The 22,494-nt window shown below is 41.1% G+C and overlaps 1 protein-coding gene across 4 annotated transcripts in view; it reads right to left on the bottom strand.

Moving 5' to 3' along the window:
- The window catches only part of LOC139416367 (intermediate filament family orphan 2-like), a 34,891-nt gene extending 23,691 nt beyond the window's left edge, over positions 1 to 11,200 (bottom strand). For all 4 annotated transcript variants that reach the window (XM_071164906.1, XM_071164907.1, XM_071164909.1 and 1 more), the window contains exon 1: positions 9,852 to 11,200. In XM_071164906.1, the coding sequence (XP_071021007.1) occupies positions 9,852 to 10,387 (536 nt within the window). In that variant the 5' untranslated portion in view covers positions 10,388 to 11,200. The remainder of the gene's footprint in view (positions 1 to 9,851) is intronic.
- Positions 11,201 to 22,494: the final 11,294 nt, after the last annotated feature.

The following is a 22,494-nucleotide window of genomic DNA, read 5'->3' as shown; positions in this document are numbered from 1 at the left end:
CTCACAAAGACTCCAAAATAGGATGGGGGTTGAATTAAGAAGTGCAGCCTCCATCTCACTCTGCAGGATGGCCTGGGGTGGGGAGGGGAGCATGGTGGTTACACAGACAGACACCAATCCCATTAGGAGGCAAGTCCTTGTGCCGGGAGCCAGGACGCAGTGCTGGCTAGACTCCACTAACATTAACAAAATAACACATCCATCCCTAATATCACCATCCACTGGATGAGGATGGGGCATGTGCTGAGGGTTAGAATATTGGTCACTCTTAAGAACCATCTGTAATATTTCAAGCCACTCTGACAATTTCAACAAATAAAATATAGGCTACGCCTTTTTGGAAGAATATGGGATGTGTTTAGAGGAGGCAGTCATCAGGTAGTTTGCACTGTAATATCTTATGTTTCCCCGAGTTGTGGCTGAACGACGACACGGATAATATAGATCTGGCGGGATTTTTCATGCACCGGCAGGACAGAGAAGCTACATCTGGTAAGACGAGGGGTGGGGGTGTGTGTCTATTTGTCAATAACAGCTGGTACCTCAGGTATTGCTCAGGTATTGCTCACCTGAGGTAGAGTAGCTTATGATAAGCTGTAGACCACACTATCTACCAAGAAAGTTCTCATCTATATTATTTGTTGCCGTCTATTTACCACCACAAACTGATGCTACCAGTAAGACCGCACTCAACCAACTCTATAAGGCTCATCCAGAAGCGGCGCTCCTAGTGGCCGGGGTTTTTAATGCAGGCAAACTTAAATCCCTTTAACCTCATTTCTACCAGCATGTCACATGTGCAACCAGAGGGAAAAAAACTCTAGACCACCTTTACTCCACACACAGAGACGCATACAAAGCTCTCCCTCGCCCTCCATTTGGCAAATCTGACCATAATTATATCCTCCTGATTCCTGCTTACAATCAAAAACTAAAGCAGGAAGTACCAGTGACTTGCTCAATACGGAAGTGGTCAGATGACGCGGATGCTACGCTACAGGACTGTTTTGCTAGCACAGACTGGAATATGCTCCGGGATTCATCCAATGGCATTGAGGAGTATACCACCTCAGTCCTCTGCTTCATCAATAAGTGCATTGACGACATCGTCCCCACACGGTGACCGTACGTACATATCCCAACCAGAAGCCATGGATTAAAGGAAACATGCGCATTGAGCTAAAGGCTAAAGCTGCCGCTTTCAAGGAGAGGGACAGTAATCCGGACGCTTTTAAGAAATCCCGCTATGCCCTCAGACAAACCATCAAACAAGCAAAGAGTCAATACAGGATTAAGCTCTGACACTCGTTGCATGTGGTAGGGCTTGAAAACTATTACGTACTACAGTTTTTTTGTTATTATCTTGCTTGCTCTTTTCTGTACCCTATCCAGTGTGGCTTGCTGCTTCTTTGTGCAGCCCATCAGCAACACACTGGCATACGCCAGGCATGGTCAGAACAGAGTGGTGTCGATGTCCACAAGGTCATATTTGATTATATCAGCGGTGGATGAAGGGCTGGTTGAATAAAAATAAAAATACCTTAAAACAAATAGATAAATGTCTAATTCTGGTGCAATTTATATCTATAGGCCACATAGAGTTTCCCCCCCATTATTTTAGGCTATCTGGCATTAGTGCGTAAGTCTAAACTTTAGGACCAGACTAAATAGTCTACACGCCAATCGCAAAATGCTTTGGGAACAGGCAGATAAAAAGTTAACGTCAACCCACGGAGGCAAAAAAAAGTCCATGTTGGTGTTTAATTCAATAAGAGTAAAGCTGCGAAATGGAGAGTTTAAAATAAAGAGAAGGGAGGGCCAGAAAAGTAATGTTTGCGAAAGATTTGGTGAAGTGGTAAAGGAAGATGATGGCAGTGTTATGTTATGTGTGATGATCGTGAGGCGCTTTACAAATTTGACAGTCACAAGACGGGGACTTCAAATAAGCCCATGGCACGTCAACGGGACTGTAACCTACTGTTTGGATGGGTTAAATGGAAACTTAAATCTAGACACTGACTGCAGGTCTATAACCTCTCGCATAGCCTTAATATGTACTCCTTAATAATTAAGAATTTCTTGAGGTAAAATGATACACCAAATGTAGGCAAAATGTTGACTCAGGAACAGGATTGGAGAAGTATGATTTATTTATTTCAGCATCTTGAGAGAATGCCAATGTGCAATTAGATACCATCTGTAGAGGTGCTTTCTTTATCAGCATAATAAAAGGTGATAGTATTTTAACCACATAAAACATGCATCCAAACTGAACTGAAATCTGGGGTCGTGGGTCGTTTTCATAGCTTTCTATTTCCTTACAAGTGGTCAAACTGATGTAATTTGGGAATTTTGCATAGAAAATCTTTCCCGCTTTTGTACTGTTACATTTCATCCCTGGTTCCTAAAATGTCTATGCTTCTCGAAAGAAACAGAGATTACAGAAAAAAACTAGAGATGTCAACTACTGTAGATTTAAGCATTCATTCTATCGATTTATGACATTCTGGTGAGCAAGGGTTTATTTAGTCATCTAGGGCAACATATAATGACAGAAGAGAAGCTGCATGTACAGTTGAAGTCAGAAGTTTACATACACCTTAGCCAAATACATTTTTTTTTCACAATTCTTGACATTTAATCCAAGTAAAAAAATTCCCACGTCAATTAGGATCACCACTTTATTTTAAGAATGTGAAATGTCAGAATAATAGTAGAGAGAATGATTTATTTCAGCTTTTACTTCTTTCATTACATTCCCAGTGGGTCAATTTACACTCAATTAGAATTTGGTAGCATTGCCATTAAATTGTTTAACTTGGGTAAAATGTTTTGGGTAGCCTTCCACAAGCTTCCCACAATAAGTTGGGTGAATTTTGGCCCATTCCTCCTGACAGAGCTGGTGCAACTGAGTCAGGTTTGTAGGCCTCCTTGCTCGCACACGCTAATTCAGTTCTGCCCACAAATTTTCTATAGGATTGAGGTCACGGCTTTGTGATGGCCACTCCAATACCTTGATATTGTTGTCCTTAAGCCATTTTGACTCACCACTTTGGAAGTATGCTTGGGGTCATTGTCCATTTGGAAGACCCATTTGCGACCAAGCTTTAACTTCCTGACTGATGTCTTGAGATGTTGCTTCAATATATCCACAGAATTTTCCATCCACATGATGCCATCTATTTTGTGAAGTGCACCAGTCCCTCCTACAGCAAAGCACCCACACAACCTGATGCTGCCACCCCCGTGCTTCACGGTTGGGATGGTGTTCTTCGGCTTGCAAGCCTTCCCCCTTTTCCACCAAACATAACGATGGTCATTATGGCCAAACAGTTCTGTTTTTGTTTCATCAGACCAGAGGACATTTCTCCAAAAAGTATGATCTTTGTCACCATGTGCAGTTGCAAACCGTAGTCTGGCTTTTTTATGGCGGTTTAAGAGCAATGTCTTCTTCCTTGCTGAGCGGCCTTTCAGGTTATGATGATATAGGACTCTTTTTACTGTGGATATAGATACTTTTGTACCTGTTTCCTCCAGCATCTTCACAAGGTCCTTTGCTGTTGTTCTGTTGATTTGCACTTTTCGCACCAAACTACGTTCATCTCTACGAGACAGAACACGTCTCCTTCCTGAGCGGTATTGTCACGTTCTGACCATAGTTCTGTTATTTTATCTTTGTTTTAGTATGGTCAGGGCGTGAGTTCGGTGGGCAGTCTATGTTTGTTTTTCTATGTTGGTTTTTGAGTTCGGCCTAGTATGGTTCTCAATCAGAGGCAGCTGTCAATTGTTGTCCCTGATTGAGAATCATACTTAGGTAGCCTGGTTTTCAGTTTTGGGTTGTGGGTATTTGTCTTCCGTGTCAGTCGCCACACGGGACTGTTTCGTTCATTTCACGTTTATTGTTTTGTATTTCGTAGTGTTCAGTTTATGTTTTAAAATAAACATTATGGACACTTACCACGCTGCGTTTTGGTCCTCCGATCCTTCTCGCTTCTCCTCCTCAGAAGAGGCGGACGAAGTTCGTTACAGGTATGACGGCTGCGTGGTCCCATGGTGTTTAAACTTGCGTACTATTGTTTGTACAGATGCACGTGGTACCTTCAGGCCTTTGGAAATTGCTCCCAAGGGTGAACCAGACTTGTGGAGGTCTACAATGATTTTTCTGGGGTCTTGGCTAATTTCTTTTGATTTTCCCATGATGTCAAGCAAAGAGGCACTGAGTTTGAAGGTCGGCCTTGAAATACATCCACAGGTACACCTCCAATTGACTCAAATGGTGTCAATTAGCCCATCAGAAGCTTCTAAAGCCATGACATCATTTTCTGGAATTTTCCACGCTGTTTAAAGGCACAGTCACATGTAAACTTCTGACCTGCTGGAATTGTGATACAGTGAATTATAAGTGAAATAATCTGTCTGTAAACAATTGTTGTAGAAATAACTTGTGTCATGCACAAAGTAGATGTCCTAACCGACTTGCCAAAACTATAGTTTGTTAACAAGAAATTGGTGGAGTGGTTGAAAAACGAGTTTTAATGACTCCAACCTAAGTGTATTTAAATTTCCGACTTCAACTGTGTCTAATTACAGACACGTTGACTAACAAATGCCTTACCAAAATGTCAGAAATTATAAACAGAAACCTTTCTAAATTAGGCAACAAAAAAATCCTGCACCCCCTGTCCAAAAATGGTTCTGCCGTCTCTGACTGTACTCTACAGTGTATTTTGTATATTAGCGGGTTAGGGTGGGGTGCAGGCCTCAGGTTTTCACTTTATCCATATAGTTGGGTGGTTATGGATTAGTTATTAGCAATTGCAGGCGGGTGCAGGTGAACAAACAGCTAACCCTCGCACCACTATCGTGTTCATTAGGGAGACCTTTAAAAACAGAGTGAAACAGGGCTGTACTACCTGAACATTACAATTCAGTTGCTTGAAAGCATTGAGCCAATTTTAATCCTAATGAATATCAACAGGATTCAAACAAAACAAAAAAAAACATTTTAAGGGTACAACATCAACATCAAACACAACTGTGTATGCACTTTGAACCTGAAATTCACTGTTCACGGGTCAACATTTCTACTCCAATGCCCTCTTTGTCAAATAAACCTAATTGGTAGCACTCACAATAACACTTTGTCATCCAAGTCAGCTCATTCTCTCAGCACTCTTTATTTTTAAAACACAGGCTTCTCTGTTTGTTGAAACAATGGGCCCCTGTTAAAGCTTCACAAAGTTAATGAGTGGAACACACCACAACTCTGAAGTATATATGGCTCCAAACCTTCAAACACAAACGAAGCCCAAATATAGGCCATTTAGCATATATTTTTATCCAGAGCACCTTACAGTAGTGTGTGCATACATGTTTGTATTGTTGAGTCCAATGGGAATTGAAACCGCGAATCTGGCATTGCAAACCCCATGCTCTACCAACTGAGCCACACCACCATGTTCAGTTTGGCACGTCATATGCCAATGGTTTGTTAGCCCATACAGTTACGTCAGAAACTACATTGATGAATGCCCATGCATTGCATAACAGCTAGTATTCCACAATCCAAGTTTATAAATAGGACCTGTATCCTGGTTATTCCTATTGACGGGCACCATGAACACCCATTGGTCAATTAGGTTTGAAACATCAGGGGCACAGAGAGGGAAAACAAGAGACCCCTCGTTCATAATATCTGATTAATACACCTCAGTGTGTTTATGTGTGTGTCCTTAATGCTTTAATAAATAGCCTCTATTATGAATAAAAACATGTGAAGGACATTGGCACTGGAATTCCTACCCAGGGATAAATAACCCTGAGAATGCATTCCACTGGAGAATGACAGGGCAAGGGGCACTTGAGCCCAGCAGAGAGGCAATGGGATACTTCTACTCCTCCGACCTACTATATTATTCCAGACCTATCAGAGGAAGCATGGGTCAGTGTGGAGTGAAATGACCTGCGACTAAACCTGTATGAGAGTGAGAGACGCCGATTATGGCCGATTACATTGCAATCCATGAGGAGACTGCGTGGCCGGGTGACCACCTATTACGCAAGTGCAGCAAGGAGCCAAGGTAAGTTGCTAGCTAGCATTAAACTTATCTTATAAAAAACAATCAATCTTAAAAGAATCACTAGTTAACTACACATGGTTGATGATATTACTAGTTTAATTAGCTTGTCCGGCGTTGCATATAATCAATGCGGTACCTGTTAATTTATCTTTGAATCACAGCCTACTTCCCCAAACGGGTGATGATTTAACAAAAGCGCATTCGCATCAGGGTATATGCAGCAGTTTGGGCCGCCTGGCTCGTTGCGAACTGTGTGAAGACCATTTCTTCCTAACAAAGACAGTAATTAATATGCCAGAATTTTACATGATTATTACATAGCATTGAAGGTTGTGCAATGTAACAGCAATATTTAGACTTAGGGTTGCCCCTGTTCGATAAAATACGGAATGGTTCCGTATTTCACTGAAAGAATAAATGTTTTGTTTTCGAAATTTTGACCATATTAATGACCTAAGGCTCATATTTCTGTGTGTTTATTATATTATAATTAAGTCTATGATTTGATATTTGATAGAGCAGTCTGACTGGGCGGTGGTAGGAAGCAGGCTCGTAAGCATTCATTCAAACAGCACTTTCCTGCATTTGCCAGCAGCTCTTCGCAATGCTTGAGGCACAGAGCTGTTTATGACTTCAAGCCTATCAACTCCCGAGATTAGGCTGGCAATACTATAGTGCCTATAAGAACATCCAATAGTCAAAGGTATATGAAATACAAATGGTATAGAGAAAAATAGTCCTATAATTCCTATAATAACTACAACCTAAAACTTCTTAACTGGGAATATTGAAGACTCATGTTAAAAAGAACCACCAGCTTTCATATGTTCTCATGTTCTGAGCAAGGAACTTAAACGTTAGGTTTTTTACATGCACATATTGCACTTTTACTTTCTTCTCCAACACTGTGTTTTTGCATTATTTAAACCAAATTGAACATGTTTCATTATTTATCTGAGACTAAATTGATTGTATTGATTTTTTATATTAAGTTAAAATAAAAGTTTCCGGCCTCCCGGTTGGCGCAGTGGTTAAGGGCGCTGTACTGCAGCGCCAGCTGTGCCATCAGAGACTCTGGGTTCGCGCCCAGGCTCTGTCGTAACCGGCCGCGACCGGGAGGTCCGTGGGGCGACGCACAATTGGCCTAGCGTCGCCCGGGTTAGGGAGGGGTTGGCCGGTAGGGATGTCCTTGTCTCATCGCGCACCAGCGACTCCTGTGGCGGGCCGGGCGCAGTGCGCGCTAACCAAGGTTGCCAGGTGCACAGTGTTTCCTCTGACACATTGGTGCGGCTGGCTTCCGGGTTGGATGTGCGCTGTGTTAAGAAGCAGTGTGGCTTGGTTGGGTTCTGTATCGGAGGACGCATGACTTTCAACCTTCGTCTCTCCCGAGACCGTACGGGAGTTGTAGCGATAGTAGCTACTTGTTTTAGATAGTAGCTACTACTATCGATAGTAGCTACTTGTTTTAGATAGTAGCTACTAAAACAACAATTGGATACCACGAAAATTGGGGAGAAAAACGGGGTAAAATTCAAAAAATAAATAACAATAAGAAAATATATAAAAATCGTCTGATTAATCGGTATTGGCTTTTTTCGTCCTCTAATAATCGGTATCGGCGTTGAAAAATCATAATCGGTCGAGAAATTGCCAAGAAACTGAAGATCTCGTACAACACTGAGTACTAATCCCTTCACAGAACAGCGCAAACTGGCTCTAACCAGAATAGAAAGCGGAGGGGAGGCCCCGGTGCTCAATTGAGCAAGAGGACAAGTACATTAGAGTGTCTAGTTTGAGTAACAGACGCCTCACAAGTGCTCAACTGGCAGCTTCATTAAATAGTACCGGCAAAACATCAGCCTCAACATCAAAGGTGAAGAGGTGACTCTGGGGTCTCCCACTCCTCTTCCTATTCTGGTTAGTGCCAGTTTGCGCTGTTCTGTGAAGGGATTAGTACTCAGTGTTGTACGAGATCTTCAGTTTCTTGGCAATTTCTCGCATGGAATAGCCTTAAAAAATGTTTTTAATTGAATATCTACATGGTCGCTGAGAATGGGCTTCTGTATGCCCATGTAGATATTCCATAAAATATCAGCCGTTTCCAGCTACAATATTCATTTACAACATCACATTGTCTACACTGTATTTCTGATCAATTTGATGTTATTTTAAAATGGACAAAAAAAAAAGAAGCTTTTCTTTCAAAAACAAGGACATTTCTATGTGACCCCAAACTTTTGAACTGTAGTATATATGTAGGGTCAAGAACATTTACTGTATTTTCAGTAGCATAATATGGTCAGATGATCAGTGAATTGTTTCTCGTGTTATGGGTTGCACAAAAGGCTACTACGGCTAGGCTACATTTTGGTGTTGGGGTAAATTGTGTATCATATTCAATAGTTCTGGCATATATATATATATTTTTTAAATGTTTTATTTATTATCCAACGTATAGTCCCTTCCACTCAGTAAGAACATACTTTCATGACAGTCTGGAATTGCAATTTCGTTAGGAATCCTTGTTTTTCACTCCCTTGAGATAGAGAGCACGAGAGCGAGATAGAGAGAAAGAGAGAGTTGGGTGGGTGGGTGGGTGAGTGAGATTTTGGGCTGACGAGTGTCTGATGGCATGCTGCCTTTTCATTCCCAGTCCAGACAAGAACAAATGGGTAACATCCTCAAGGCAAACTGCCTCATACTGTTAAAGAAGCATTCCTCAACTTTTCAAGCGTAAAAATAGCATGACTCACATCCTCTGATTATAATGGGAGGTACTTCTCACAATGAGGACAGAATTCCTCAGAGATGAGAATGTTCGCTGTTTAATTTCCTTAGGATTAACTGTGAAAACTGATAAGGCACACTATAGTTCCTCTAGAACCGTGTATATTTGGGTACTGTGGAGGTACCCCCCCGCCCCACACACACACACACACTTTCTTACCTAATTACAATATTTTTCAGCCTTTCTTTATGACAAACATTTTGTACACTTGCTGATGTATTTTTAAAAATCAATATACAAAATATGGCATGGGTAGAAGATACAGACTCAACCTTTTGAGGTACTAACTGACATTCAGACTTGTGTAATAACATTGGAATTACACTAGTTAAAACATTGTGTTAACATGTCCCATAGTAACTGTGTAATTGCATAGTAGTGGGAATAGGAATGTTATTATTTGGTGCACATAGTGAATTCAGGGTTTAGGGATTGTGTTCTAACGGTCAGACCAACACCATAGCCATTACACCAAGGGGCTCAAACCTCTTAACGAAGTTCTAGGTGTTGTAAGGTTAACTACCAGTCTCATTTCTGAGAGCACATCCTGCGCTTCACTATTACAAAACCCTTTCGCCTCTTAACAATGAGGCATGATTACATTGGCCTACCAACATAGCCACCCCACTTCTGACACTAATGCAGCATATCAGGGAGTAGCCAAAACAGAATTTGTTCTTAACTGACTTGCCTGGTTAAATAAAGGTTAAATAAAAAATCTATTCAAAAAAAGTTGAACCTGGGACCATCAGCCAAAGTCTAAGGCATTACACCAAGAAGCTCAAACCTCTGAACCGAAGGTCTATTGCTATGTAAATGTAATAACGTAAGCAACACCTTGTCAACAACTTGTAACCAAGTTCAACACGTTTCTCAACAAGCTGTGAAATAGTCTGAGTAAAAACAACATATCAGACACGTGGACAATGGCTTGATTGTCAATTTAACAATTTAAAGTGCTAAAAGAAAGTGACATCACTTACTTTTTTCTGTACTCATCTCTATCTCTTTTGACTTTAGCCAACACATTGTAAAGGGCTCGCAGTTCAGGGGTGACAGTGTCGACTTGAATTCCAACACCATCCGGCTGCATCCATGACACCCCAGGGCTGTGGATAGTCTCGATTCGGTCCCCAAACCTCCTTGTGTGGGTAAAGCTCCATATCGTACCGGGTACCCGTGGCCGAGCCAGAAAAAAGTCCAAATAGCCCGTTTGGGTGGCTTGTTCTCGGCTAAAGTAGGCTCTGTAGCGGGATTGCTCTAAAGCTTGCTGTAGTTGATTTTCTAACAACTTGTTTCTACGCTCCAATTCATGAACTTTAGCTAGGAAACATCGAAATCGCAGGTTAAGGGTTTTCAAGGCATGAATGTTGGAACCCAAATCGTTCCGTAGGGCACTAGACACCCTAGCACCAGAGGCTGGCGCTCCTACTGGGAACGCAGAGGCACCCGAAGATGGCAAAGCCTCAGCAAAGACCATCGAATTCATCATTTTCTTTGAGTTAAATGAGCAATACATTCCACTGAAAATGTTCCCGGTATTCTGAGGGGTCAACTTCAACTAGCGTACTACTGGATTTTTCACCCCCGCCCTACCGTAAAAATAGGCCAATCCTCCAAGCTGAGGTCCGCGATGAAGTGATTCTTTGAAATTATTTTATGCGTCTACAAATCTTGCTGTGAACTCCGTGTCACTGTGTTATCTTAGACAAAGTAGGAACGTAGACACGACACAAACGCCATATGTCACCTTCTTCATGATGCTGTTGACGTGAATGCATCTCCATGCAAAACGGTTTACTAGGCTATTCTGATAGCCCTAGGCTATGTAGCCTGCGCAACTTCTCTGTCAATTGCTGCTGCTAGTTTTTCCAAAATCATTCGCCTTCATTCATTTGTTCTGCGACACCCATCATTTTTTGATAGTCGTCCTAGCACTGAACCAGATAGCGTTACCGCCGAAATGCATGAAATCAAGGATATGTCTACTGTCCCATAGCTGTGTTCCCGTTACTGGTATCATGTTACAGCCAAACGAAAACACCCTCTCCGCTCCTTCGCCCCGCACTCTCTTCTACAATCTCCCCTGATACACCCTGGATTGCTGATGTATTGGTAAGTGAGAGGCTCCGAAGCCACCAGTCGGCCATATTGGCACTTCCCAGAAAGTGCAGTCCTCCATAAGAATGAATGGAATTCTACAGTATTTCAGTAGAGTACCACAGTATGAGTCATAATACACATAAAACCTAGGCTAGCAGTCAAACACGGAAATGTTTCCAATCGTTTTTCCACCATTCATTTTTCCCATAGGGGATTTTAAAACCACTTCAAATAAAAAACCACTGTCTTTCATGTAGGCTTACCCTGGCGGGATGTTTTGATAACAGTGTAAATCTCTCACTTTTATCAATATATTTGCCTGTATTTACCCCCGAAATGAAATGATAATTAGCCGCTAATGTGGCTATCATAGAACTACACATCCTCAGCAAGCTTTGACATCATAACTCAAGGCAGTGTTGCAGGGTAGGAAACATTCCACATTTCTCCATGCAAACTCTCATCGACAAGTAGAAAGTAACCTAGCAAGTAGAATAACTAGTAGATATTCTAGTGTTTTTGTCATTTCTCGTTGAAATAATTTATATTGTGTATTTCTCGTTTGTATTGTTTCTCATTTTTCAAATGACCTATCTTAGCATTTTTTAATTACTATAATTTTTTTACATGACCCTGGCCTTTGTAGCTAACTAGTTAACCTTAGGCATCTCCGTCGATCAGAAGCAAGTATGGTTCAGTGCTAAATACCGGATTGTAACCACTATTTTAATAAGCACACATGCATTTTATAATTTTCCGACCTCTGTAAGCGAGAGGCGTTGCTGGAGCCGTGTAATAAGGTAAGTTCTGTTTTCTAGCTGCTAACAAGCTATTTTGGGTAGGTAAAAGATCCGTGGTTAGCTAGCTAGGTGCTTATGAAAATTAGCTAGGTAACCACCAACTGTAGTTACTTGCGCTGTTAGAGAATTTCCAGTCATCTGGTGATTTTCAGTACCTATACTGTTCTCTTTGAAGTAGAAAGAAGAATTTATATAAGTTTAAATATTAGACATGTAAAAAACAAAACGTAAGCAGAATCCGTGTGGATGAGGCAAGGTAGACCAACAAGACGTGACTGGTCTGGGCCATATCTGATCTTGTGAAGGCAACATTGGCCTGAACTTGTGAAGACCTTTGGACAGGAACATTAGCTAATCAGTTATAGGCACCATTAGACCTGCAGTAGGTGTGTGCATGTCTGTGTGTAACGCCACCAATAGAATCTATGCCCTAATAGGAAAGGCAGCAAGATTAGGGTGGCCAAGGCTAGAAGGTATCAATAATTTACATGAAAGGGGGGTGACAATGTTATGTAAGGGTAAGCCTGTATAAAAGCAAAGTAATGAGAATGGCGAGTCAGTTCTTCCAGGGAATTGCTCGGCTTTGTTACTTTTTGTAATAAAGTCTATTTGAATTCACAAGCACCGGCAGCTGAGAAATATTTGATTCAATATTTCCACGACACCGCACATTACCTTCCTTACAAGTAAAAGGAAACCAGCGTAGACTAGCATAATGACAGTTGTTAGCTTTTTATTATTGACAAATCCTTTGTGAGCTAGCCAGCTAGTTAACTTACTTCTACCCCCTCCTTTTTCGAAAATTCTGTTAAAAATCACGCAACTTTTCAGCGTCCTGCTACTCATGCCAGGAATATAGTATATGCATATGATTAGTATGTGTGGATAGAAAACACTCTGAAGTTTCTAAAACTGGTTAAATCACGGCTGTGACTATAACAGATCGTGTGTTTCATTGAAAAACGCAAGAAAAACTGCTCTCTGAAAGCTAAAAATAATTTCCATAAGTCACTTCCATGAGTTGTTAAAAGAGGACAGAATTTAATATCGACCTGCATGCAATTCATACAAATTCCACACGATGTCGCCATTGTCGTCATTTTCAATTGAATTAATTGTTGGAAAATCCATCTATCTGGCATCCGTTTCTTCCAGTCTTCACCCGGATGTTGTTAATGTGGACATGGGCAGCCATTGATTTGCAAACGAGGAGCTATTGAATATACATCGCCCTGTAATCATTTTGATAGATTATAAACGTTTACTAATACCTAAAGTTGGATTACAAAAGGATTTCGAAGTGTTTTGTGAAAGTTTATCGTCGACTTTTTTAATTTTAAAAAATTACGCAGCGTTTAAAAACAATGTTTTTTTCTGAATGACACAGCTTCCATACAAAGCTATTTTGGGTATATATGGACCGATTTAAACGAAAAAAAAGACCCAATAGTGATGTTTATGGGGCATATAGGAGTGCCAAGAAAGAAGCTCGTCAAAGGTAATGAATGTTTTATATTTTATTTCTGCGTTTTGTGCTGCGTCGGATAAGCAGAGTCTTTGTTTACGTCGCATTCATGCATTTTCAGGTGGTGCATGCAATCAGATAATAGCTTCTCATGCTTTTGCCGAAAAGCATTTTAAAAATCTGACTTGTTGGCTAGGTTCACAACGAGTGTAGCTTTAATTCAATACCCTGCTTGTGAATTTTGATCAAGGTTTGAGTTTAAACGAGTACATTTAGCATTTAGCGTAGCGCATTTGCATTTCCAGGTGCCTACTTGAGACATATGCGTCTCAAGTAGAATCAAGAAGTTAACGTTAGCTCATGGTTCATGTAGTCATATTTTTCCACATGGTGAGATGCTAGCTAACACTTGCCCAGGGCAGGGATATTTAGTTAGCTAGCTAGTGCTTCTACACCTGGCATTGCTTGCTGTTTGGGGTTTTAGGTTGGGTTTCTGTACAGCACTTTGTGAAATCAGCTGATGTAAGAAGGGCTTTATGAATACATTTGTTTTGATTTGATTAGTTAACTTGCCGTTCGTGTAGTCAGACTTGCTAGCTAATGCAAGCCCGACACTAGGGAAAGGATAGTTAGTTAGCTAGCATTTTCACCACGTAGAAAAGTCTGACTACATGAACCATGAGCTAATATTAACTAGAAAACTAGATAAATATGACCTGGTGTTAGTTAGTTAGCCACCTTGGTTGGCTAGTTAGCTACATTAGCTACATACGTATCATCGCCGTGTTGTCAGACTTTCTCAACAGACGGTGAAATGCTAGCGAATGTGCCTAATGTTAGCGATTAGCGCTATCTAGCTAACATGAAATATCCCTGCCCTGGCAGACTAACTAGCATGTGGGATCTGGGGAAATGTCTTACACAAAAGATGAGCTAACGTAACAAGCTAAACGTTAGCTAAATATCCCTGCCCTGGTGGGCTAGCTAAAATTTCACCACATGGAAAACTCTGACGACACGAACAGTGAGCTAACGTTAACTAGCTAGCTAAATATCTCTGCCCTGGTGGGTTAACGTCAGTTAGCATGTCACCATGTGGATAAAAATGTGAATTAGTATTAATTTAAGGTTTATATAAATGATAGGTGTGGACAATCCTGTTACTCTGGTTGTGTAAATTGCTGTCTTCACATACCTCTCTACGTAATTCACCACTTGCACATCACTTGTTCTACCCCCACCCTCTGTACTCTGAAACTTGCATGTTCGTAACGAGGTGTCTCTGTTCCGAACAAAGTCTCTCATGTCTATTCTAAGAACAAACAGTTTTTAGTACTCACAGGAGAACACAGAGGACTCAGAATATTTAGCCACCTCATCCAGTAGATATTGGGTGGTTCGACACATTGAGACAGTTGTGGTGGATTAAGGAAATGTAACAAGGTTAGGCTACATAAGACAAGCCCCAACTCAGAATCAATGGGCTCTCAACGAATCACCTATGGGTGGGTCGTTGACCAGCTCCATTATTGCAATGATTAATCAATATCAAATAAAGATTGATTGTTTGAAGTAATGACAAAGTCTCTCTCACTTGATTAGAATTTCCACGACACTAGCCTGACGCAGCAGTGAAAGTTTGCCTTTACTAACATCGCATTCCACAGATTTAGGACCCGAATGTTACCCAGTCTAGTAGAAATTGTGGTCTACTGGCTCGGGTGGCCAGTGCTCAAAATCCTTAAATTCCGTCTCTGCATGTCAGTCCCTATCAGATGATCCCCCTACCACTGTTGGTCCTCCTCAGTGACCTCTCGGCTGAGGGTTTTAACTTTCCTCTTGAGAATTACAATCAGAGGTACAGTCGTATAGCTCATCGCAAGACTTCACCTCTTCAAGCAAATAGTACCCTAGACTGTCCTGATCATCTAGTTGAGCATTCCAGATAATTCCTCCATCCCAGCAGAAATGTCCCATCCACATAGTAGTATTTCAGATGTGCAGATAGACCAAAGCCCAGTCTATTTTCCCCATTACTATAGTCAAGTCTGTGGGTGATGGTACTTTAATATAGATGTTACCATTTTAGTTATCAACCTAGCAACAAATTGGGGGGTCTTTCACACGGGTGGACCGGAAACCCAGTGACAACACTTAGGTCTGGTGCTGACATTTTCTGTTGGGAAAGAGAAATAGCCCTGTATTTACCAGAAACGGTATCTCATCCACCATGGCAGAAGAGGACGATCCAGACACATCCACCATGGCAGACGATGAAGTACCAGGTCCCTTGGCCGCTGAAGAATGTAGGAGGCTGCTGTCTGCACAGTTGCAGAATGTTTTCACTGAGGTGTATCGTGAGGAAACATTGGTGCTGTTGAAGGTTCTACAGGAAAATCAGCTGTATACCCGCAACAGGTATTCAGCATCACAGCTGTCTAATAAATTACTTAGGATGGGAACAGGACTTCCACATGTTCAACATTGTTGTTGACTACTTGGAACGTTACAAGTACCGTGTCGTATACTTTGCCAAGTGGAGGGTTGAGGTGCTGTCATTTGAGGATTAAGTGTTCATGGAGTTTATGAAGTTGGGTCACAGCTACACCAACTTGTACCTGGCTCAACTATTCTGTTGTAGTGCAAGCAGTCAGCAATGTTACCATCACTTTTATTCACGTGATCCACAAGCTTTTTTTCATTAGCATCATAACGACTGTTACAAGTCAGGAGAAGAACCAAAGGTACTTGTCTGCTTCTTTTCAGAGGTCCATCAAAAACTGGAGGATGGTCATTGACTGTACTGACATAGAAGTTGCTACTCCAGGTCAGATGGACTTGCAGATGCAAACCTACTCTGTGTACCGTTCAATGCGCTCCTTCAAGCTACTCCTGGGAGTTGCACCTAATTCGGTGATAACATACTGCAGCGATCTGTATTCAGGACCAGTGTCGGACAAAGCCATTGTCCAGAAGTCAGGGTTTGAGAAGATCTTCACATCTGGAGACATGATTTTGGCATACAAAGGTTTCTTGATCCAGAGCTTAATGCCTGCAGGAGTCACTGTGAACATTCCTCCATTTCTGAACCCCGGGGAGGTTAACAGAGATGGATGGATCTCACTCACAAAAGACATATAGAGAAACAGGATCCATGTTGAGATGGCAAATGCTCGACGAAAATATTTCAAAATCCTGAGATTCAACCCACCTTATCTGCGTTGTTATAGTAATGTGCTTGTGCAGACTTGTAAACCTCCAAGACCCACTCATCAGTGAAGTAGCTGTTGATTGGGAAAACAAGAACAAACAATGAGGCACAAGGATTGGGTGTTGAGGGACCACTTGTCTCATTGTCCAAGGTGTGTTTGTGTTATGATAAACAATGCATTTCCTGTACAGATAAAGATGGTTATAATGCATTGGAAAAAAACAACCACTGACCAAATGTCTCTTTGTTTTCCAGTCCAACAGGAGTGCATCCCTCAAGCCATCCGGTGCATGGACATCCTGTTCCAGTGCGATGCGAGGGTGACCGTCCAGTTGTAGAGACGACAGCAGATCGAGCCTGAGGACAGACCGGTCAATAACCCATCAAATATGATACAATAGTTTACAACAATGAATTTGAAGATATATCTGCAGAGATTGTTCGTCAGCTAGCTAGCCAAACAGTTTTAGTGGAATTACTAACTTCCAATATTTAAAAAGGTTAAGGAAAAAGTAAAGGAAAAGCAATGGCTGCATGATGTTTAATGCCACCCTCAGCAAGGAGATCTGTCAGAAGTGATGGCTCTCCCATCCTTAGATGCTCTCTCTCAATTCAATTCAAGGGGCTTTATTGGCATGGGAAACATACGTTTACATTGCCAAAGCAAGTGAAATAGATAAACAAAAGTGAAATAAACAATAAATGAACAGTAGACATTACACTCACAAAAGTTCCAAAATAATAAAGACATTTCAAATGTCATATTATGTCTATATACAGCGTTGTAACAATGTGCAAATAGTTAAAGTAAAAAAGGGAACATACAACCACTACATATGGTTTGTATATACAATGGTGTTTGTTCACTGGTTGCCCTTTTCTTGTGGCAGCAGGTCTCAAATCTTGCTGCTGTGATTTCAACTAATAGATAATGGGAGTTGATAAAAATTAGGATTCTTTTCAAATTATTTGTGGGTCTGTGTAATCTGAGGAAAATATGTGTCTCTAATATGGTCATACATTTGGCAGGAGGTTAGGAAGTGCAGCTGTTTCCACCTCATTTTGTGGGCAGTGTACACATGGCCTGTCTTATCTTGAGCCAGGTCTGCCTACGGCGGCCTTTCTCAATAGCAAGGCTATCCTCACTGAGTATGTACATGGTCAAAGCTTTCCTTAAGTTTGGGTCAGTCACAGTGGTCAGGTATTCTGCCACGGTGTACCCTTATGTTTAGGGCCAAATATCTTTCTAGTTTACTGTTTTTTTGTTAATTCTTTCCAATGTGTCAAGTAATTATCTTTAACGTTTTCTCATGATTTGGTTGGGTTTTATTGTGTTGCTGTCCTGGGGCTCTGTGGGGTCTGTTTGTGAACAGAGCCCCAGGACAAGCTTGCTTAGGGGACTCTTCTCCAGGTTCATCTCTCTGTAGGTGATGGCTTTGTTATGGAAGGTTTTGGAATCGCTTCCTTTTAGGTGCTTGTAGAATGTAACTGCTCTATTCTGGATTTTGATAATTAGCCGGTATCGGCCTAATTCTGCTCTGCCTGCATTATTTGGTGTTTTACACTGAGAATATTTTTGCAGAATTCTGCATGCAGTCTCAATTTGGTGTTTTTCCCATTTTGTTTTTTCCAATTCTTGGTTGGTGAGCGGACACCATACCTCACAACCATGAAGGGTAATGGTTTCTATAACTGATTCGACATAATTGGTATGTCGAATTTTATGTTCCTTTTGATGTCATAGAAGGCATCGTCTCTCAGATCGTTCACAACTTTGTGGAAGTTACCTGTGGTGCTGATGTTAAGGCCGAGGGAGGGCTGTCTCTGTCTCTCTCTCTCAGCATGGCACAGACAGTTATAGAATGTTCTCACTCCATCTCAGCAGAAATGTCACATCCACATAGTGATTTTTTCCCTTCAGCTCAGCATTCTTAGGAAAACCTTTGCCACAAGTGGTGTTCTCTGTATTCCTACTGTAGTGGCATAGTGTAGCATATGCGACATCTCACAGACATGTTAGCTAGTTAGCTACAACATACATATATAGTTACTCCAAGACGAATACGAGTCATCAAGCCAAAGTCTTTCCTTCACTCTCTGACATTATTGTCAAAACATTTCTACAGTTTTGCACCTAATGAGAGGCACTGAAGCTAGTTAGCTAGCTTGCTAACACAACTAGCTAGCTAAACTTAGCTTGTGGAGGTACTAGCTAGTTATGGCCGAATCGGTCACCAAATAGTACTGAACAACACTGCCTCGGTTAAAGCTGCAACGTGCTTCCTGTTAAGTTTTGTTTTTGCTTCTTTTACTTTTGGGGTTTTGTACACCAGCTTCAAACAGCTGAAAATACAATATGTTTAGTTAAGGAAAATATATTTTACAGTGGTTTGGAAGCTGTTGGGAGAAAAAAATAATCATATCACTGAAATGTATTGAACTCACTTATTATCGCAAATGTCAATGAACTGTTGTATTAATTTCTCAAGTTTCATCAGGAAAAGGTTGAATACTTGTAACGAGCATATCTGCCATTCTGTATGAAGAAATGTTTCCTACCAAGTCATTTGCACTGGTGTTCCTGGAGAAACTCTTGCTTGGTTGGTAGTGGGACAGGAGGGACGAGTCTGAGTCTTGGCACTGTGTGAAAACATAAAACAGAAATAGTTACTTCCGTAGTACACGGAACAATGTAATGTCATATTCCAGTATACACACACCACTGTATCCTGTGCATTTGCCAAATAAACATAGATTTTGATTTTTGATAACATAATATTGATGGAATATGGGTCAATTATAGTGAGAATGTACGCACCATTTATTAATTTAGCCATCAATGAATTGATGCTTGGTAACATACGGGCCATGGTCTCACCTGAGAGAGGAGGTAGGTAAATATTCTAACTCAATGTAATTGTATATTCATTTCTCAAGTATACTCAAAATACTTGTAACGAGCGTAATGTCTGCCATTCTGTATGAACAAAGTTTCCTACCAAGCCCTTTGCACTGATGTTCCTGGAAAAACTCTTGCTTGGTTGGTAGTGGGACACGAGGTCTCTGTGGGGGTTGTTGGCACTGTGGGAAAGCAAAAAACAATTTGTTACTTAAATAGTACACAGTACAATGCAATGTCATATTCCCTTATACACCCCACTATATCTTGTGAATATGCCAAATAAATGTTGATTGAGTGAGAATGTACACACCAACACAGGATTATCCTAATGCTGGCCCTGACCAACCAGGAAATTGCCCCTCACTATAGCTGCACTTCTCCACATGACCAGACTTCTAGTGGTCTTCTCCACATGACCAGACTTCTAGTGGTCTTCTCCACATGGCCAGACTTCTAGTGGTCTTCTCCACATGACCAGACTTCTAGTGGTCTTCTCCACATGGCTAGAAAAATGCCATAAGGTCTGAAATAGACATCAAAGTGGACATACTGTACAAACAATTATCTAGGCTAAGTAAAACATATATATATATATATTTGATCTAGCCTACTGATCTAGTGCTCTGCTAATGAGCTAGCTAAAGTGTTGTCAGTGGCTAACTAAGACAGAGAGAAAGGGGACAGAAGAAGTCCAACACTTTATATTGATTAAACTCACCTTGTCCGAGAGAGAATTACACAGTTATCCAAACTTCATGCCATGGTAAGTCTGCACCAAACACATACTTCATTTGAAGTGTTTCTAAAATCCCCTATGGGAAAAATGAATAGTGGACAAATGATTGGAAGCATTTCCGTGTTTGACCACTAGGTTTTAAGAGTATTATGACATTTTCACTGTGGTGCTCAATTAAATGTTTCAAGGACAAAATTACTTTGTCATTTTTTTTGCAGTGTGGACAGTAACTTCAGAACTTTCAAAAAAGTATACTTTAAGGATATATATATATTTTTTTTTTCTTCCCCCAGACATTATGCATCTCCAGTCCAAAATTACATCTAGAATCAGCTTCCTATTTCACAACAAAGCATCCTTCACTCATGCTGCCAAACATACCCTCGTAAAACTGACTATAGCCTTTAACACTCTACTCAGCAAATTGGATGCAGTCTATCACAGTGCCATACATTTTGTCACCAAAGCCCCACATACTACCCACCACTGCGACTTGTATGCTCTCGTTGGCTGGCCCTCGCTTCATATTTGTCGCCAAACCCACTGGCTCCAGGTCATCTAAAAGTCTCTGCTAGGTAAAGCCCCACCTTATCTTAGCTCACTGGTCATCATAGCAGCACCCACCCGTAGCACGCGCTCCAGACGGTATATTTCACTGGTCACCCCCAAAGCCAATTCTTCCTTTGGCTGCCTTTCTTCCAGCTCTCTGCTGCCAATGACTGGAACGAATTGCAAAAATCACTGAAGCTGGAGACTCATATCTCCCTCACTAGCTTTAAGCACCAGCTGTCAGAGCAGCTCACAGATCACTGCACCTGTACATAGCCCATCTGTAAACAGCCCATCCAACTACCTCATCCCCATACTGTTATTTATTTTTGCTCCTTTGCACCCCAGTATCTCTACTTCACATTCATATTCTGCACATCTATCACTCCAGTGTTTAATTGCTAAATTGTAATTATTTCGCCACTATGACCTATTTATTGCTTTACCTCCCTTATCTTACCTCATTTGCACACATTGTATAGACTTTTTCTATTGTGTTATTGACGGTATGTTTGTTTATTCCATGTGTAACTGTGTTGTTTGTGTCGCACAGCTTTGCTTTATCTTGGCCAGGTTGCAGAACCTTTTCTCAACGAGCCTACCTGGTTAAATAAAGGTGAAATAATATATATATATATATATATATACAGTGCCTTGCGAAAGTATTCGACCCCCTTGAACTTTGCGACCTTTTGCCACATTTCAGGCTTCAAACATAAAGATATAAAACTGTATTTTCTTGTGAAGAATCAACAACAAGTGGGACACAATCATGAAGTGGAACGACATTTATTGGATATTTCAAACTTTTTTAACAAATCAAAAACTGAAAAATTGGGCGTGCAAAATTATTCAGCCCCCTTAAGTTAATACTTTGTAGCGCCACCTTTTGCTGCGATTACAGCTGTAAGTCGCTTGGGGTATGTCTATCAGTTTTGCACATCGAGAGACTGACATTTTTTCCCATTCCTCCTTGCAAAACAGCTCGAGCTCAGTGAGGTTGGATGGAGAGTATTTGTGAACAGCAGTTTTCAGTTCTTTCCACAGATTCTCGATTGGATTCAGGTCTGGACTTTGACTTGGCCATTCTAACACCTGGATATGTTTATTTTTGAACCATTCCATTGTAGATTTTGCTTTATGTTTTGGATCATTGTCTTGTTGGAAGACAAATCTCCGTCCCAGTCTCAGGTCTTTTGCGGACTCCATCAGGTTTTCTTCCAGAATGGTCCTGTATTTGGCTCCATCCATCTTCCCATCAATTTGAACCATCTTCCCTGTCCCTGCTGAAGAAAAGCAGGCCCAAACCATGATGCTGCCACCACCATGTTTGACAGTGGGTATGGTGTGTTCAGGGTGATGAGCTGTGTTGCTTTTACACCAAACATAACGTTTTGCATTGTTGCCAAAAAGTTCAATTTTGGTTTCATCTGACCAGAGCACCTTCTTCCACATGTTTGGTGTGTCTCCCAGGTGGCTTGTGGCAAACTTTAAACAACACTTTTTATGGATATCTTTAAGAAATGGCTTTCTTCTTGCCACTCTTCCATAAAGGCCAGATTTGTGCAATATACGACTGATTGTTGTCCTATGGACAGAGTCTCCCACCTCAGCTGTAGATCTCTGCAGTTCATCCAGAGTGATCATGGGCCTCTTGGCTGCATCTCTGATCAGTCTTCTCCTTGTATGAGCTGAAAGTTTAGAGGGACGGCCAGGTCTTGGTAGATTTGCAGTGGTCTGATACTCCTTCCATTTCAATATTATCGCTTGCACAGTGCTCCTTGGGATGTTTAAAGCTTGGGAAATCTTTTTGTATCCAAATCCGGCTTTAAACTTCTTCACAACAGTATCTCGGACCTG

This window comes from Oncorhynchus clarkii, chromosome 9 (assembly GCF_045791955.1).
Source record: "Oncorhynchus clarkii lewisi isolate Uvic-CL-2024 chromosome 9, UVic_Ocla_1.0, whole genome shotgun sequence".
In the NCBI taxonomy this organism is placed as follows: Eukaryota; Metazoa; Chordata; class Actinopteri; order Salmoniformes; family Salmonidae; genus Oncorhynchus; species Oncorhynchus clarkii.
Note: the sequence above shows the minus strand (reverse complement) of the source record. Positions and strands in the feature narration are given on the sequence as shown.